Below are 19358 nucleotides of genomic sequence, written 5' to 3'. Positions count from 1 at the left end.
CCCCGCGGCAGCAGGACTACAGCTCCCGGCGCTCCCCGCGGCAGCAGGACTACAGCTCCCAGCACGCCCCGCGGGGGGCGGTCCCTGCCGTGGCTGCAGGTGCCCGGGCTGGCACCGCCTCCTGGCTCCCTGCTGGAGCATCTCCTTGCCTGCTGCTGTGGCCGCCGGGGACTTCAGCTCTTTTTCTAGCAGCCATTTATTCAGCTCTTGGATGCTTTTTCCTCCCAACTCTTCTACAGCGTATGAGAGATTTTACAAGCATCCTTAGAAGCTTGGATGCAGCACCAGCTGCGGGTCACTGCACCAAAACGCACCCTGAGGAGCCTGTGCACCCCCTGAGAAGTCCTCATAACTGCAAATTGGCGTAACAAAGATTTCATTGGCAGTTTCTGATAGTTCTCAGGTGCTGCCTTGCTGTGCCAGGAGGAAACTCTGCATTCAGAGCTTTCTCAGCAAACCTGCTTTTAAAAATGTAAATAGTACGAGATTTCAAATAATGAGTCTGAAAACTAAACTACTGGAGGTCAATTCTGATTTGAAGTGTTTTAAATTTTTATTCTCAGGAAAGAGGCAGCTACTGACTGCAACTTGTGTTGTAGATTGAAGGATCAGAGAAAAAAAAACCAAAAAAACAAAAAAATAAGAACAGCAAATCTCTGCTTTTATTAATTAAAACTCACATCACACATTTCTCTAATACAAAGCTCTAACACAAAGGGAAAAAAAGTGCTTCCTAAGTCCCTAATGAAACACGACACAGCCCTGTCAGATGCTGCTGACATACAGGTTGCAAATTCTATTCAAGACCCAAACTGGAAGAATGATTGCAAAGTCCAACATTCACAATATAGTTAAATGCCAGAATAATGCTTGTCCTTCTGTGCAAAGATGGTGTCTTTAATTAAATGGTGGCCTTCATTTTCCCCACACCAGTACATTATGCCATTCAAAGCACAAGGATCAACAGTGAATGGACAGTTGTTTCGTATTCACATTTATCCTTGTTCCATATATATCCTGTGCTTTAATTACTTCATAACATTTAATCCTTGCAATGAAATCAGTAGTTATTTATAGATCTCTGGTATGCTGGAAACCTATCAACGATACAAAAAATATAACAGCCAGAAATGAATGCACTTTACAAAAGATCAAATTTATAGTATCTCCATCTTACTCTCCATCTTTCTAAGGAGGAGAATGGAAGCATAGAGATATTATTAAGTGATAGTAGTATTTACATATGTATTTTTTAAGAGTGGCAGTCCAATTGCCTGGGATAATAAAATTGTCCTGAATACAGAACTATCCATTCTCTCCTTTCAGTTCCTTTCTTCACTCCCTGTCACCAAACTGCCAACAGTAAGTGCCTGTGATCAAAGTCTACTGAAAATACCCAGCTGGAAACACTCAGCTGAGATCACAACTAATAAAAACAGTTTTTGCTAATGGGAAAAGACATAAATTGGGGGGGGGAAATCTACTGAGAGAATGCTTTTTAAAGCAGCTGAAAACGTATCTGACATATGAAACAGTAGCTTTGGCTATCTTAATGGTAGGTAGGTGCAGAAGAAAGAAATACCCCATGAATGAAAAAAAGAACCTATTTAGTAATATTTTTCACCAACAGCAGCTACAGAAGATGCTGCTGGGAGAGTCTGGCCTCTTTCTGTCACGTCTGCCCTTTGTGCTTTGCCAGCATCCACAATTGTTATATCACGGATGTAAAAATTTCTAAGCACAGATCTTAAAAACATGATGGTCCATATTCAGCAGCCATATTATTACATGGATCAGAGCAGTCTTCAATATTATGTATTTCTTATTATTGCGGAAAGAACAGCTAGACTTTGAGCCAACCACATTTGTCATACCAATGCTTGCAAAAATTGTATTTTCTTCTCTATCCCAAACTTTGCATGTAGTATGAAAAAAAAAAAAAAGGACCATTAAAAATTGGGCACTTACATTTCAAGAAATTGGCCAATGTGGACCCAGTGAAGTAGTAATTTCCAAATCTTACAGCCTTTGGTAGTCACATCTGCATTGTAGATATACTCATTCTTTATATAATATTCCATACTTATTTAATCTCATGTTAGTCAAGAGATATTAAAAGGTGTTTGTTTATACACAAATTTAATATCATAGAATAAAATCATAGAATCATAGAATGTCTTGGGTTGGAAGGGACCTCTAAAGGTGATCTAGTCCAACGCCAGCATCCACAATTGTTATATCACGGATGTAAAAATTTCTAAGCACAGATCTTAAAAACATGATGGTCCATATTCAGCAGCCATATTATTACATGGATCAGAGCAGTCTTCAATATTATGTATTTCTTATTATTGTGGAAAGAACAGCTAGACTTTGAGCCAACCACATTTGTCATACCAATGCTTGCAAAAATTGTATTTTCTTCTCTATCCCAAACTTTGCATGTAGTATGAAAAAAAAAAAAAAGGACCATTAAAAATTGGGCACTTACATTTCAAGAAATTGGCCAATGTGGACCCAGTGAAGTAGTAATTTCCAAATCTTACAGCCTTTGGTAGTCACATCTGCATTGTAGATATACTCATTCTTTATATAATATTCCATACTTATTTAATCTCATGTTAGTCAAGAGATATTAAAAGGTGTTTGTTTATACACAAATTTAATATCATAGAATAAAATCATAGAATCATAGAATGTCTTGGGTTGGAAGGGACCTCTAAAGGTGATCTAGTCCAACCCCCCATAGTTCGTTCCTATATAGACTTCAAATAACGTAACAGTTACCAAACCTTTCCTTCCTTCTGTAAGTAGACAAAAAGAAATTATTTTTACATAGTCAGCAAAACTTTCAGTACATGCCAGCAGAGGGCCGTGTGTAGATTGAACCCCTTTGCTGTAGAGTGGTGTTACATAACGAGTACATAGGGCATTAGCAGATAATACCACCTGTTTATGCAAGAGCAAGGTGTTCTCTTCCATCCTCTTCCTCAAATCTTCCTTTTCCTGCCAAAACTTGCCAAATATGTGCTCTTGTAGGAAATTACATTTCCGCAACAAATAGTTTTTAATAATTAATAGTCAGGTCCTACAAAGATTTGAAAGAAATGTATTCAGCCCCACACAGGATATGACTATAAGTCTTATTGACATCCTCCAGTACTTTATTCTGCCTTTCCAGGTTTGTCTGTCAATGGATCTGCTTCGTCTAAGTCTGCAAATTCTTGCTCTATAACTGGTTTCAATATTTTCTCAATTTTTGTAAGTCTTTTTTTCAGCTTCTGTTGTGCAGCGTCATATTCAGCCAACAACCTGGCAAACTTTGTTTGTAATCTGTCCACTGCTCCTTGCATGTAGGTGACCTTGTCTTCCAAATCTTTAGGATCACTTCCTAAATTGGCAACTTCAATGTCCAGCAACCCATCTTTCATTAGGATTTGCTTGCCTTTTTCTTCCAGCATAGCCTTTGCGTCTGGATATTCTGTTAAAGCCTCCATGAGATCATCTTTAGACAGACAAAACAAGTCTGAGTATCCAATACTTCTAATATTGGCTGTTCTTCGGTTGCCAGCTTTGCTACCTTTGATATTAAGAATGCTGATTTCTCCAAAATAGCTGCCATCACTTAGGACCACAAATTGGGTAATTCCATCATCAGCGACTACTGCCAGCTTTCCTTCCTTGATAATGTACATCTCTCGTCCAATATCTCCTTTTCTGCAAATATAATCCCCAGGACTGTACACTTGTGGCTGGAGTTTCAAAACCAGTTCCACCAACAGACCAGCTTCACAGTCTGCAAAAATCCGAACTTTTTTTAGTGTTTCCAGGTGAACATTGATTGCAATCTCTGCTCTTAGTTTATCTGGCAGATACTTCAAGACTTCCCTTTCATCTACAGCCTTTTTGTTTGTCCACAGGTAATCAAACCACTTTATAACTCGTTTTTCCATGTCTTTACTCACATTCCGAAAGTGCATATACTGCTTGATAGCATCGATCCTTGCTTGAAACTCTGCCCTGGCAGCATTCATGTTGGAGATCATAGAGCCCACGTTACCAACGATAGTAGCAAAAATCAATACTCCAACCAAGAAGTCAATGACCACAAAGAAATACTCAGAATCTCTTACAGGAGGGGGGGTTTCACCAATAGTAGTCAGGGTCAGTGTTGACCAGTAAAGACTGTAGACATACTTTCTAGTCAGACGGGCAAATTCAGGGTCAGAGATGTTGGGGTAGACCCATGTGTCAGCCCCAAATCCAATGGCTTTGGAGATCGAGTAATACACACAGGCATTCCAGTGAATAATAATCACAATGTACATGACAAGGTTAGAGATCCTGAAGATATTTGGGTAGTTTGTCCTTGTTTCTGTTCGCTGGAAGAATTCAAACATCCGAGCTACTCTGAGTAGTCTGTTTATTCTTAATTCCGGGTAGTTCAGTCCTAACTTAAAGTATAAGAGATCAGTTGGTATGATGGAGAGAAAATCTAATTTGAATTGCAGAGATGACTTATATTTCTCTCGAAGCTTTTCTTCTTCTTTCACCAGAAGACCTTGCTCCAGGTAACCTAAAATAAAGTTGAAAATAGTAAAAAATGTTAAAACTTCAGCTGTGTTGTGTTTAATGTCCATTCAAATCTACTCTGAAAAATAATTTGGGTGCAAGTTCAGATGATACGTAACTTCTGTTACTTTTTAATAAGCAATTTCCTATTTCAAAATATTCAGCCTAGTGCTGTATGGTTCAGCTTGAGCTAAAGTGTACAACTTTGTAAAAGAAACATTTCTAGCTCTGATTCTTTCCCTCCACTTTTCCACTATGGTGAACATATGAAAAAAGCCCCAACCCCCTAGAAAAACTCCACTGGCTGTAGGAAGGGTGGTTAATGGGGGAGAGAATTTGAACATGGGAATTTCAGTTTCATATTGAATGCATCTACTCAGTAGCTTTGAATGTAGGTGGGTGTAGACTTTAAAAGAAAGAGTTGCAGCTGAAGTTAGTTGGATATCTTGCTTGCTCAATGGTCTTGAAAATCAAGTATATACTTGAATCTCCTTGAAGAAAAAAATCCAGATTTATGTGCTGAATTTTCAGAATGCCTGATCCTCTCTTGGCCACATTGCATGTTTATTTTCTCTTGTTGAGTCATCTGCAGGCAGAAGCAGCTTGTATCTAGCATACCTCATGCTTGGCTCACCCCAAGCTTTATGTATTCTTTGAGTAATACGTCGGTTTCTCCTGCTTTTACAGGTCACAAACTCCTGTCTTTCAGAGATCTGTCTTGATGTCTTTCAATATTACACCTCATCAAGGGTACCCGGATAACAAGAGTAGAATTCTGAATATTTTAAACTACCTGACACAAATATATGAAGAGCAATACTTAATCATTGAGTATATTTACCGGTTCTTGTCCGTACAAACATGTCAACAACATAGATGGCATCAGATATGTAATCTATAATAAACCATGCCAACAAGTAGTCGTGCTGCAGCTCATCAAAACAGGCTCTGTATAGGAAAAGACAAAAGTAAGTTACCAATAAATGAAAATTAAACACTTGCATTAAATCAGTGATTAATTTATATATATATTTCTTTTCTATTAAGGGATACTGTGATTTGCCAGAAGTTTTCTGTAGTCATTAAAGGAGTACATCACCTAGCAATAATCATGGTCCAGTTGTACATGACAGGCATTGTGATGCAAAACAACCAGTTATAATATATATTTCCTGCTGGGTCTATAGTGAAAATATCTTTCTTCTTCCTAAGGAAGAAAGGAGATTTAATGAGAGAGTTAAAAAACACAAAAAATTTTGAGGAATGAAGCATTCCATATATTGTCATTGTAAAATAGATGATCTTTATTAAGGTTAAGCTTCCTTGCTTGCATGCATAGAGAACGTGAAGCTGCTTGTTAAGTGTGACTTAGGATGCAAGCTGTAGAAGCCAAATTTTGCTAGCAAAGTCAGCTTGGCAGTCCCACTTAAGTTTATTTTGGCACATGTAATTTCAGCTGTTTAAAGTTGAGGTTTTTTCCTGCCCAATTAACTGTCTTGTCTGATAAGTGATTTATAATCTTTCAAAAAATAAAATTATGATGTGACTACTAATGTTTAAACAAGTGAGACAAATTGTGTCTCTCTTACAGGGAAAAGTCTTGCTCTGAGAAAGGTGAAACATTGGCATAGTTTAGGTAAAGAAACCAAAGAACAAGAAAACATTCTACACACGTTCCTAACGCTCTATTGTAAGTTTCTCCTCCCTGGCCAGAAAATTATGAATTTACCAAGCTAAAGGTAAAATAAGCAATTTAAGATCATAGAAGGTTTTACTTGCTTGTAGGTGCTTTTATGTATGGAAGAGATTGCTTTACACTGGCACATCTTTTGCTGCAAAGTGGTATCCAAAAACATTGGATTATCAGAATCCAAATGAGATTTTTCTAGGATTTTTTTTTTTTTTTCAGGTCAATTCCATGCATGCATATGCCTGTTGTCCACACAGGAAGTTAAATCAGAGCAACTCCACTCCAGGGAGAACAGCAGCAGTCTGTATGCTCATTCATTGGAGTATAAGCATCTTGTTTACAGCATGTCCATGAATTGACTCAGTTTTACATCAAAAGCAATTTTATTAGACTAAGACAGCAGGACCTAAATGAAAAATACTTACTCTTCTTTATTTTCTTTCTTCTTGGACTTATCTTTATTTTTTGTTTTCTCCTTTTTTTCCTTTTTTGTTTCTCCATCCTTTTTTTTTTCTGACTTGCTAAGAAATAGATTTACAATGTTGTTACAGACTAAGTTGAAACAAATTTGCAAATAAATAATGTCTAAGACATTTAATACTATTTCTAAGAAACAGTAGCATTATTATTCTTTATCTTACCTCTTCTTTTCTTTTTTCTTTTTCTTCTCTCTGAGGAAAGGAAGAATATGACAGGCTCATGGGATAAGCAATAGCCATTGCTTCCACATTTATTTATTAGAATCATCTGTATAACATCATACTTAGGTGTTTGGACTGAAAAACATTTTTGCTTATTGTATTCACATAGAACTACTTTTATTTTAAATTAATAGATATAATGCTAATAACTTTGGTATTGAGAATGATCATAATTTATGTGCATGAATGTCAAATGTACATGCAGTCTCTTTTAGGATTACTTGAATGACATCTCTGTTTATAAATAAATTAATAGATATATTTAAATTTTTTTGAGTGCTGCATAAACAACCCATTTGGCAGTACTCTCATTTTATGAAATGGCAAAGATACTTACTCATCTTTATTACTATTGTTGTTAATATTGTACCGTGCAAATGCACCAGGTAGATACTGTTGCCTAGGAAACAGCAAAACAACACAGTTATATAATATCTGCTGAAATACATAAAAAAACCCCCAACATTTAATCCAAACTGTCATTGACTGTTCCTCACCATTTTAATCACAGGCAAAGTTTTCTAAGGAAATTGAAAGAGCACAGTTTTTATCCTCCTAAATATATACAATTAGAAATATATAACAATCTTTAAAACTTAATTTATTAATAGTGGGTAAAGAAAATTAGATGATGATGAGCATCTATGCTTAGTTAATTCCATGGAAATTACCAAAGAAAAAAAAACACACCACAAACAGACACAATATGGTAAATTTGGCATACCTGTTTTCCCCTCCATCGATTGGTCCAGGGTCCTCACTGGTGTCTTGCACTACCACACTGGGAACAATTGTATGGGAGTGATGGGTTTCGATGACTCCTACCTTCATGGTCAAGTTTGTCTTACCTTAGGTGATTGAGGAAGACTGATTGTAAGAAGAATCAAGACATTTCACAACTAGCAGAAGTATCAAGCAGTTTTTATTTTTTCCTAAAGATGAATCCTTTATATCCTGGCTTCCCCCAAAACCAACAATAGTATTTTCAGTTTTCTCTCTCCCATGACATTCACACCAGACAAGAATGGGCACTGTGGGTGCTTCAGTGTGCTGAATGACTAGGCAACTGCTGGTAAAGAGAATGTTCAACATATCTTTCTCTTAGAGGAAGCATTAATTTAGGTCTTTCTCCTGAGACTAGTCACATACCTTGAAGATATTTGGACAGTTGGGTTTGAAACATCTACTGTTGTTTCATTTTGTTTTGAACCAAATGCTCATAATTTATTGTAACAGGATGGATAAATAAATTCATGCACAGCTGATATCCTGAAAAACAGACTAGAAAGCACTTATTGGTAGGATGTCCAAAGAAGTGTCAGTATGTATGACATGTGAGAGTTATACTCTGTTGAGATCAAAGAGTAGGTTCTGTAAAAGGAACTTGAAGGCTGATATAGTAGAATCTCCTTACTTATATAGCAAGTTGGACATAAATACCTCAACAGAAATGTTAGTGGCCATTCATGTCTGTTTTGCTTATCTCAATGCTAAAAAATAGAAAATGTTGTTATGTTCATAACTGCTTCTCTCCCTTTTCACCACTATTCTTAGAATTTTGTGAGTTATGTCTCATCAAGGAGACCGCCAACTCTTTTGGCATGAGTTGTGTCTACAGGTGTGATCTGCTCTTAACAGGACCTTTTTTAGGTAGGATTATAAAACAGATGCTATTCACTGCAGTAACAAGATCCCTGTGCATGTAAAATGAGAGTATAGAAATGCCTGTAGGCCACAAACTGACAAATGAGTAGCTGCACCACTGTTAGGTAAAGTCAAATGCCATAGAAGTAATCAATCTTAAAGAAAGTACTTCCATTCTGTAGTCAAGCACAGCACAAAAAGGAAGCAGAATGATACAGCTCCACAGTTACTGCCAGACTTACATGCCTTTCATTATTAGTCAATGAAACAAAACATAATTTATACAGCAAATAGGAGAGGAAACCCATGTTTCCAGCAGTCATCAGACATGAATGACACATGGTGCAAAAAATAATTCAGCAATATACAACATTCTACGAGTAGAAAGAGAAAGATTGATAAAGTAAGATAAAGGAGTTTTCTACTATGAGTAGTCCTAAATGTAGATCAACATTGGTAGTCAGTCTTTAAATGCTTCAGACCCAGAATCAGGTCTAAGATGTCACATAAAAAGATTTTCAGTTTCTAAGACTAGTGAACATTAGGTTAGATTCACCAGGTGCCTAAAAGCTTTCACAGGGTTTCCACTGACTTACTCCAAGGATAAATTGTGTTTGAAAGTGTGGAGATTGAAAGTACACCAGGTTGAACTAAGCAGCTTTATATCTGCTTACAGGCACTCTGAAAGCTGTGCTAATGCTGGCACACAAAATTTTATCCTGATTTAACCTATATCCTCCATAGAGCCACACTGCAGTCCACACAGCTCTCAAATAATTGTGCAAAATAAAGCTGTGTCCAGCTCCTTCCAATCACATTCCAAAATCATTCCTCCAACAGAGGGTCTCTAAACCAGCCCATTCACATTAGGAGTCCAAATACCATCACTTGTGCATAGGAACTAATTTTTCATGTGTATCTTTGCTCTTTGAGCCCTTGTTAGTTTCAAGAGAAAAAAAAAAAAAAATCCATCTTCAACTTTGGGCCATCCAGCCATACTAACAAAAGTGATAGAGATTAAAGACCATGAGAAGTGTGGTAAAAAAGGACATGTAGAAAAATCCAAACCCATCCAGAATACTTTGCCTGGAGTTTAGGCAAAAATCTGTCTTTTATTCATTCATCTGTTCTTCAGGTAGAGAACATTTTCTGTGCATTTTTGCAAATAGCCAAATTCCTCTGGGTCTGTCAGTGTCCACTGAGGTGTGCTTTGTGTTCTGTTGAAGGAGCTGTGGCAGCCATGCATAGGAATTGCTGGGGAAAAGGAGCTGCCATTTGGGACAGAACTGAAGGTTTCATCTTACTGAAGCACTGGAAGTATTGCATGGGTGTTAACTATGTCTCAAAATCACCTGCATATGGAAATTAGAAGTATTTACTACTCTTTAGTCTCAAAATACTAAATCTGAAAGTCAAGCTTGGGTGACTGTGGTGCCAGGTTTTCTCCCTTGTCAATCAGTCAGGATATGTAGCACAAGAATATCGTCAAATCCCATTAGCCTCAAAGCAAATAGTGGGGAGTTTTTCAATTCTTAAGTCTGGGACACATAAATGCTAATGCAGCATCTGCCCAGTGCAAGTTGGACACAGTAACTCCTGCTCATTCAGGGACTGTGGTTACAGCACTTCTGTGATAAAACCCACACTGGGAACATTAGAACTCTGTGGGTCCAGAACTCACCTTAATGTATTTTAAAATTATATCATAAAGATTTCTCAAACAGTATTTCAGAGAGTTTTTACTAAATTGTAGCACTGCCAAGTTTCTTACTCTATTGCCACACATATTTTTCTTAAACTGATACATTGTCACAAATTATTCCACCGCATTTATTTTAAATATCCAGTGTTCTTTTCCTCACTATCATATTTAGGGAGTAAATTTAAAAGTTAATACAGATAAATGCTTGTTTTAGAAGTATATTAGTTTTTTACCATACTGTTTTTACTGTATCACCACAAATAACTTACTTTTACTAGCTTTGAATTTTAAAATCGACAACTACGATAAACAACAGTTTTCAAACATTATGACCTAAAACTTGATTGTATTAATCACTATACTTCACAATCTTTAGGGCTGTAAGAAAACAGAGGCAGTATTATCCTTTTACAGGATTGTAGTAAATGAAAGATCAGCTTCCATCTCTTCTGCTCCTTTCTTTCACCTATTTCTCACTTTCTTACTGGCCCACTATATTCACTTCTCATTACTTTCAGGGAGAAAATGCTTTGAGTACAGATACTCCAGAACATAATTTGGCATCATATAAAAATCTACTTTTTTTTCTTTACAAAAAGCAGCAAAAAAAACCTTGCTGAGCATTAAAATATGCAATGTGTTACAGGAAAATCTCTTTTCTGACATGCAAGGAGTCCCTAGCAGCTCTGCAACAAGCACTTTCATCAGTGTGCATACTTACCTTGGCAATGTAATCTGCTGCTTCTAATAACGATTTCAGTCCTTTAAATCAGCTGCGTTTCTTTGCTAAATAAGCAGAGCCATCTTGGAAAGCTAAATATAATCAACATTTCATACATAAAGCCCTTATTAATTTCTCAACCAGCCAGTCCCATGTGCAGTTCTCTGAATTATTCCCAGGGAAGGACTTGGATATTAGAGGAGGATTTCCTTGACCTAGTGATGGATTTTGAGATTTAGAGAGAGATGAAAGTGACAGTGGCAGTAACTATTATCCCTCACCTGAGGAGAAGCTCACTATCCCTGTCAACATGCACAAGTGACAAATACTGAAGCATACTCTGTCTTAAAACTGAAAAAAACCCAATCAAGTTGTAAATTATTGTATATTCAATATTGTCTGCTGGTCCATTTTCTTAATATTGCAGATGTTTGGGGTTTTTTTTATATCAGTAACAGGTCTTTACTAGAATAGATAAAACATCATAGATTGAAATTTCCTGTTTATTTTAATGTGTTTATCATATTGCTGAATAATTGGAAATACCATTTTAAACTACTGAAAGGTCTTAACTAATCTAACCTAACTTTGACATTTCTATTTTGATGCTTTTAAAACCCTGTGAATTGTGAAAATATATTTAGTGGAAAATAATGCCATGATTATAAAGTTTTAAGACACTGAACTAGTAGCCACGTTTGGTATGGATTATGACTTTCAAAAAGGGTTTGTGGAGTAGCTGCAGTCCTCCTTCTTTAGAAACAAGCAAGGGTTCATCTGTAATGGCCACACAATCAAGAAAGCCTCAATAGCATCTACTGTACTTTGAAGAGAAAATGTTGAGGTATTAAGTTATCAGGAGCTCGAGTGCTTGGTTTTTTAATCTGGCATTTTTTATGTGGCCCATCTTGGGGGGGGGTGGGGGGGAAGGGGGGGAAGGTATTGCTGAGCATTAAATCCAGTGCAGAAAATCTAAGCAGCAAAAAGAGTGAATTTTCAGATTTTAAATGCTATCTTTTTCACAGCTGAGACATCACAGAATCACAGAATATTAGGGTTTGAAGGGTTCTCTGAAGATCATCAAGTCCAAGCCCCCTGCCAGAGCAGGACCAAAAACTGAGTGGATCATTCAGAAAGGCATCCAGATGGGTCTTGAAAGTCTCCAGAGAAGGAGATTCCACAACCTCTCTGGGCAGCCTGATCCAAGTGTGCCATAACCCTCACAGTAAACAAGTTCTTCCTCGTATTGAGGAACTTCCTGTGCTAGGGTTTTAATCCAGTGCCCCTCATCCTATCACAGGGCACAAGTGAAAAGAGGTTGTCTCTGCCTTCTTGATGCCCAGCCCTCATGTATTTATAGACACTATTTAGATCTGCCCTCAGTCTTCTCTCTGTACTGAAAAGCCCCAGGTCTCTCAGCCTTTTCTTGTAAGGGAGGTATTCCAGTCCCTTAATCATCCTTGTAGCCTCTGTTAGACTTTCTTAAGTAGATCCCTGTCCCTCTTGAACTGGGGAGCCCAGAACAACATAGCTAAAGTTAGTGAATTACTTCTAAACTTAGCTTCACAACAATGCAGTCCAGCCCCTGGGATCCCAGGATAAAGACATATTTGTTTCCTCAGCCAAGAGCAGGAGGAAGCAATGCCACTGGCATTCATATGAACCAACTTAAATCTTGCAGCCCAGGTGACTGAGTGGTCATTCATAAGTGGATTGACATGCTGTAGATTTAATGACAAATTCAAAATGATGCTCCAAATCATAGGTCAGCCTCCCAGCTGGAGAAATGAATTAGACTTATCTGCTGCTATGACTTTTCAATCCTGAAGAATCACAGAACCACAGAATTTTTTTAGTTGGAAGGGACCTTAAGGATCACTGAGTTCCAACTCCCCTGCATGGGCAGGGACCCCTTCCACGAGAACAGGCTTCTCAGAGCCCCATCCAACCTGCCCTTGAACATCTCCAGGGATGGAGCCCCCACAAATCTCTGGGCAGCCTGTTCGAGTGTCTCACCATCCTTACACTGAAGAATTTACACCAGATCTCTAATCTAAATCTCTCTTTTTTCAGCTTAAAACCATTACCCCTCACCCTCTCTCTGCAAGCCCCTGTAAAAAGATCCTCCTCAGCTTTCCTGTAGGGCCCCTTCAGGTACTGGAAGGCCACTGTGAGGCTCCCCTGAAGCCTTCTCTTTTTCAGACTGAATAACCCCAACGCCATGAGCCTGTCCTCATAAGAGGTGCTCCAGCCCTCAAATCATTTTTTGGCCCTTCTCTGGACACATTCCAACAGGTCCACAACCTTCTTGTGCTGGGGCACTAGAACTAGATGCAGTATTCTAGGTGAGGTCTTACCAGGGCAGAGTAAAGGGGCAGAATCACTTCTCTTGATCTGCTGGCCACACTTTTCATGCAGCCCAGGATGCAGTTGGCTTCTGGGCTGTAACTGCACATGGGTGGCTCATGTCCAGCTTTTGATCCACTATGTTCCCCAGATCTTTTTCCATAGGGTTGCTCTCAAGTGTGACCTCCCCCAGCCTGTATTTATATCTTGGGTTACCTTGGCCCAGGTGCAGAACCCTGCATTTAGCCTTGTTGAACCTCATGAGGTTCACCTGGGCCCACTTCTGTAGCTTGTCCAGGTCCCTCTGGATGGCATCCCATCCCTCTGGCATATCGACTGCACCACTCAGCTTGGTGTCATCAGCAAACTTGCTGAGGGTGGTCTCAATGCCACCATCAATATTGTTAATGAAGATATTAAACAACACTGGGCCCAGACAATCAGTCCATTGTCTAGGAGAAAAAATAATTGAAATATAAAGAATAAAAAATATTTTGAATAAAACAGTAGTGGGCAACAAGGATACACATAACATTGTGCTCAACACTGAGTAGTGATTTTGTGAATGTGCAGTAGCACTGAGTGTCTGGGACACATGCCTTGTTGTGTGTCACACTAAAATCAATTGTGAACTCCTGCATTTGGCACATACCTTTGTCAAAGAGTTTTAGATGACCAACCAAGCCAGTCAAGTCTATGTTGTGTCATTTAAGCCAGTATGAACTACAAAGGGGATACATCTTTTTATTTTGTTGGAGAGCAGTCAGTTTTCTTTTAAAATAAGCAGTCCTGTAAAGCAACTCTAACTTATTTTTTCTTACCTGTTTTACCGTGGAGTTTTTCAAAGAAGTTCTCAAACAGAGGAAGATGAGTCCTATTGGCCCAGACCCATTCCATGTCTGACAGTGGCCAGGACCTCACTTACCTGCAAAGAGTTTTTCAGGACAAGTTCTGGGCGGGCTTAGCACAGTGGTCTCAATTCTTAACATCTTTTAAAAGCCAGTTACATGGTTGTCATTGACTTTACTGACAATTACATTAATTTAGTGTCAATATTTTTTCATTAATATTGTTCTTATTGTTCTCTATTCCAGCGAAGTAACCTTGACTGATGGGAGAATGAGCGCACTAATGGATTATTATTATAGTAGGCCAACTTTAATCCATTTCTGTATCTTCCTGTGTCATCATCTGTAATTCTTCTCAATCCTATTAAAGCTACCTCTAGTTTCAGACACCCATAACCAAAACACTAGATACATTATACATACTTATTCACTTCTCATTACTTTCAGGGAGAAAATGCTTTAAGTACAGATACCCCAGAACAGAATTTGGCATCATATAAAGATCTACTTTTTTCTTTACAAAAAGCAGCAAAAAAACCTTGCTGAGCAGGTTTTAATGGCACAGCATTGCCTTTCAGCTTACTGTGTTGGAGCTATGTACACAGATGGGTGTTTGGACTGGGACCACAGTTTTGGAAGTCTTATTTTCTGCATATACTGTGCTGTCTTTTCTCATGCTGATGTGATTGCAGCAATGAATGTCATGTTGGAAGTGCTGCAGCTGAGAAGGTTTCAGGGCTTCTAGCCTATTTAATAGTCTTTTCTGTAGACTGGTGTTACAGGGAACTCAGTATCATGAAGCACGCCAGGCCCCAACGCAGCTTGGTGACTGGAAAACCACCAGTGCAGGCAGTATATCCACCAGTAGGTGGTACTGTGTTTTTACTTCAGCGTTAAACGGGTGCAGGATGGAGAAGAAAGAAGGAGCAATTTGAGATGGTTTCCCACAGATGAGACTGGAATCAGAAAGCACTGGACAGACCTCAGGCCTTTTGCGGATATGAGCACTATGAGGCACATCATACAAACCCACACAGCATGCTATCAGGCTAGGTCAAAGCCTTTTACCAGCATCTTCCAGGTCCAGACCCTAGTTTATGCATGACTATTCCATGCAGGGATTAACACTTCTGAAACGTCCACAGGCACAACAAGCACCGTGTCTGGCTGTGCCCAGCAGTTGTCTTTTCTCCCCCCAGCTTGGAACCTGCAAGGAACAGAGGGACTGGGCCACCAGAAAACTCTCTGGAAAAAAAAAAATAGTTTGTTCCCTAATATTGTTGGGATAAAGAATAAGCATGGTTACCGTGCAGGAGTGCCAGTAGCTCTGAATAGTCACTTAGGATCTCTGCTCAGCAGAATTTTATTTCAAGCTAAAATAGCATAGAAAATCTAGGCTGGTAGCACAGAATGATTCTAAAATGTTTACACATACAAAGGTAATTCAACTGAATTAATTGAACTTAAAAGAAAATAATCGATATATGATATTGTCAAATCATGGTGGTAGAAAATGCACTGTAGTTAAAATAGGTCTGATATATGTAGCCTTGCTTTTCTTTCATTCAAATAAAGTAGGAGTTAAGGCAACACCATCTGGGCACTTTTAAGGCAACATGTATACAGTTAGTCTCGTCAGAGCATGTACAGCAATCTGATCACACTGAACTACAATCTAGAGGCACCATTTTTTTGGTCTCAGTTGAAGTTAATTCCTTTACATGTTGCTCCTGCAGGTCTACACTAAATCACTGGCATTTGGGGCAGGTGGAGTTCCCATGGTCAGAGCTCTACTCAAATCTAGCTCATTAATTTTTGTGTGGCTGCATGCCAGGACAGGTAATAAACCTGCCTGTAGCTCACGTATTGAACAGAGCTGATGTTTGGACCCTGTTGGGTAGCAGCAGCTGCAGGCAGGGAAGACTAATGAAGAACAGGGAAGCTGAGCAATGATGATTCTGAGCAACTTCAGAATGTCATTGGCAGCTTTCCTAAATAATAAGAAGGTAGATCTTGCTTCATGTCTGCACCTGAACTAGCTGCATAGTGAACAGTTTTTCTCACAGTAGGGAAACCTGTTGTCATAACCTTCAGTATTTATGATAATATAATTAAATACTGCATAATAACAGATATAAGGAACTCAATGTATATAAGAAAAAAAAATCCTCAACAGCATAATTTATGAGAAAGCCAAAAGGTCACACAAACTTTGTTTAAATAAGTCATTAATGGCTAACACAGAGGCAAGATGTGTTTTATTAAGGCAAAAAAATGTTGTTTCCGATTACTATTTTATTTATAAATGTAAAAGTATAAAGTTGGCTAGATACTTAGTGCTTCCATTTTTATTGAAAGCCAACAATTAAAGTCAGTGCTTGCTTAACAGTCAGTTTCAGTATAAGCATAAGTGACAGAATTTTAATGTAACTTCTTTCTTGTCATTTCCATACATTTAATGGAAAAAAAAATTAGTACAATGACCCAGAAAGGTGTGGCAGGTTTATTTTCTTTCCCATATGACCGTTATATGTCATCCAAAAAAAAAAAAAGAAAAATACATCAATGTTGATAAATTACTTTTATGTAGTTTCTGTCTTCCTGGCATTGTCTCAAATGTCTTTGAAATTAGTTGAGTATGCAAAATACTATAAATCATCAGTGAAGCATACACACATGAGGCATATCCACTCCCTTCTGTAATTATATTATACATTATATTTGCACATTATTTATGTTTGGTTGGATTGTTAGCTGCAAGTTTCTGTGACTTAATACTTTTTCTCAGAAAGAGTTTCATAGTGTTTTCACAGTTTACTGCAGTTCTAAAAACAGAAAGCATGAGCTTCAATAACAATTTCCAACCAAGCAACAAGTAAATTTATAGAATCATTCAGGTTGGAAAAGACCCTTAAGGTCATTGAGTCTAACCTAGCACTGCCAAGTCCACCACTAAACCATGTCCCTAAGCACCACATCTACATGTATTGCGAATAACTCCAGGGACGGTGCCTCCACCACTTCCCTGGGCAGCTTGTTCCCATGCCTGATGACCCAAGAAATTTTTCCTAATATCCAATCTAAAGCTCCCCTGGCACAACTTAAGGCCAGCTCCTGTTGTCCCATCATGGGGGGTTGGACTAGATGATCTTTCAAGGTCCCTTCCAACCCCTAGGATTCTGTGATTCTATGATTTATTACTTGGGAGAAGAGACCAACACCCACCCTGCTACAGCCTCCTTTCAGGTAGCTGTAGAGAGCAATGAGTTCTTCTCTCAACCTCCTTTTCTCCAGACTAAAAAACCCCATTTCATAGAATGATAGAATGGTTAAGGTTGGAAGGGACCTTAAAGATCATCAGGTTCCAACCTTCCTGCCACGAGCAGGGACACCTCACACTAGACTCCCTTGTTCTCTGCAGCTCTGCCAGCTTGAGTCACTTGCAAGACTGATGCTTCATTTGCTTTAGTCAAATTGCAGGAAGCTGGAAAAATTGATGCATTTTGATAGAAACTGGGTGTAAACACCCAGAGTTTACAGACCTGAGGGAGCACAGAACAAAAATAGGAGTTATGAGCAGACTGCACACATGTATCTGTCCATATACATGGCTTTATTCTACAGGAATGCTTATGTTGTGCAAGAAGATGAAAGTTTCCTCCCAGTTTTTCAGATTGTGCTTTAATACTTTAATGTAACTGTTTTAAATACTGTTTTAAATTACTGCTCTTTTGTAGCAGTAACCTGTATTTTAGAAATGTCACCAGTCAGCACCAGAGCTAAAACTTTTCAAAAGTAAAGATGATTAATTTAGGTGCTGTGCTCCAAAGCATGATTACAATGCTGCTAGCCTCAATTCAGCATACCTATGTGCTGCTCTATGGAGGTGTGTTTGGCAGCTCAGTTTGGCTCCTATTTGGGAAGTTCTTGTGCATGCTAAAGATCCTCAGACTACGCTAGGAAGTTTGCTGGGCAGCCCTAGGTTAGCATATAATGGTTTATTAAGCCATTTATTTTGTGTGTTTCACTTACCCATGTTAGACTTCTACCTTGAAACTACTGATTGGGTAATAAAGATAATTGTTTCTTATGACACCCTGGAGCCTGTTCAAGCACAGGGAGTCATCTCAGGGTAAGTATCACCAGGTGCTGCCCTACTTCTGCAAAGCTGGGATAGTCTGGCTGCAGAAGCCCCCGTCCTGCCCGCAGAGCCAGCAGTCAGGGCTAGCACAGGCAGCCCATCACCCACTTTATGTGGTTGCACATTAACATGGTGCACTACTTCTTCCAGGTGTCAAGGGAAGAAAAACTTACAGAAACTTCCATTAGACACAAATACTGCCTAGGTACCTCAAAGAGAGATTTTGATCCAGTGTTTGTGAGGACTTGTAGAAGTCCCCAGGCAAGAACCTGGACTACAGCAAAAGAAGTGGGGCTACACCAAAAGAAGCATGGCCCTCAGGTCGAGGGAGGTGATCCTTCCCCTCCATTACACTCTCATGAGACCTCACCTGGAGTACTGTGCTCAGTTCTGGGGCCTCCAGGAAGGACATGGAATTCTTGGAGTGAGTCCAGAGGAGGGCCATGAAGATATGAGATGGCTGGAGCACGTCTCGGTCAGGCTGAGAGAGCTGGGGTTGTTCGGCCTATAGAAGTCCTCAGGGAGCCCTTACAGCAGCCTTCCAGTACCTGAAGGGGCCTACAGAAAAGCTGGGAAGGGACTTTGAAGGGCATGGAGTGATGGGATGAGGGGTAGCAATTTCAAACTGGAAGAGGGGTGATTTAGGTTAGACATTAGGGAGAAATTCTTTAGTGTGAAGGTGATGAGGCACTGGACCAGGTTGCCCAGGGAAGTTATGCCCTGTCCCTGGGAAGTACTCAAGGCCAAGCTGGATGGAGCTTTGAGCCACCTCATCTTGTGGAGGGCGTCCCTGCCCATGGCAGGGGGGGTGGAACAAGATGATCTTTAAGATGCCTTCCAACCCAAACCATCCTACGATCCCACACCGGTATCACGATTTATACAAATAAAACCCATCCGGGGTCACTCCTGAAGTCCTGCGTGCCCGTTCCCGGCCGGGACGCGCCCGGAGGCGCGGCGGGGATGGCACCTCCGGCTCCCAGCCCAGGGGCC

At 39.3% G+C, this 19358-nt stretch overlaps 2 protein-coding genes across 2 annotated transcripts in view; both read right to left on the bottom strand.

Moving 5' to 3' along the window:
* The window catches only part of NFXL1 (nuclear transcription factor, X-box binding-like 1), a 44785-nt gene extending 43601 nt beyond the window's left edge, over positions 1 to 1184 (bottom strand). Inside the window, exons 1-2 of the mRNA XM_010006140.1 lie at positions 1178 to 1184; positions 18 to 233 (exon numbers count right to left, since the gene is read on the bottom strand). Of these exons, the coding sequence (XP_010004442.1) occupies positions 18 to 233; positions 1178 to 1184 (223 nt within the window). The remainder of the gene's footprint in view (positions 1 to 17; positions 234 to 1177) is intronic.
* A 1980-nt stretch (positions 1185 to 3164) lies between these two features.
* CNGA1 (cyclic nucleotide gated channel alpha 1) lies at positions 3165 to 7794 on the bottom strand. Its single transcript, XM_010006139.1, has 7 exons — positions 7667 to 7794; positions 7301 to 7363; positions 6904 to 6933; positions 6688 to 6783; positions 5672 to 5779; positions 5414 to 5520; positions 3165 to 4576 (listed from the first exon to the last, which is right to left on the bottom strand). The coding sequence occupies exons 1-7, from the start codon at positions 7792 to 7794 to the stop codon at positions 3165 to 3167; spliced, it is 1944 nt and encodes a 647-aa protein (XP_010004441.1).
* Between the last annotated feature and the right edge of the window lie 11564 nt (positions 7795 to 19358).

Source organism: Chaetura pelagica, unplaced genomic scaffold (genome assembly GCF_000747805.2).
Source record: "Chaetura pelagica isolate M959 unplaced genomic scaffold, ChaPel_1.0 scaffold189, whole genome shotgun sequence".
NCBI lineage: Eukaryota > Metazoa > Chordata > Aves > Apodiformes > Apodidae > Chaetura > Chaetura pelagica.
The sequence above is the reverse complement of the archived record's forward strand: the minus strand, read 5'-3'. Positions and strand labels throughout refer to the sequence as shown.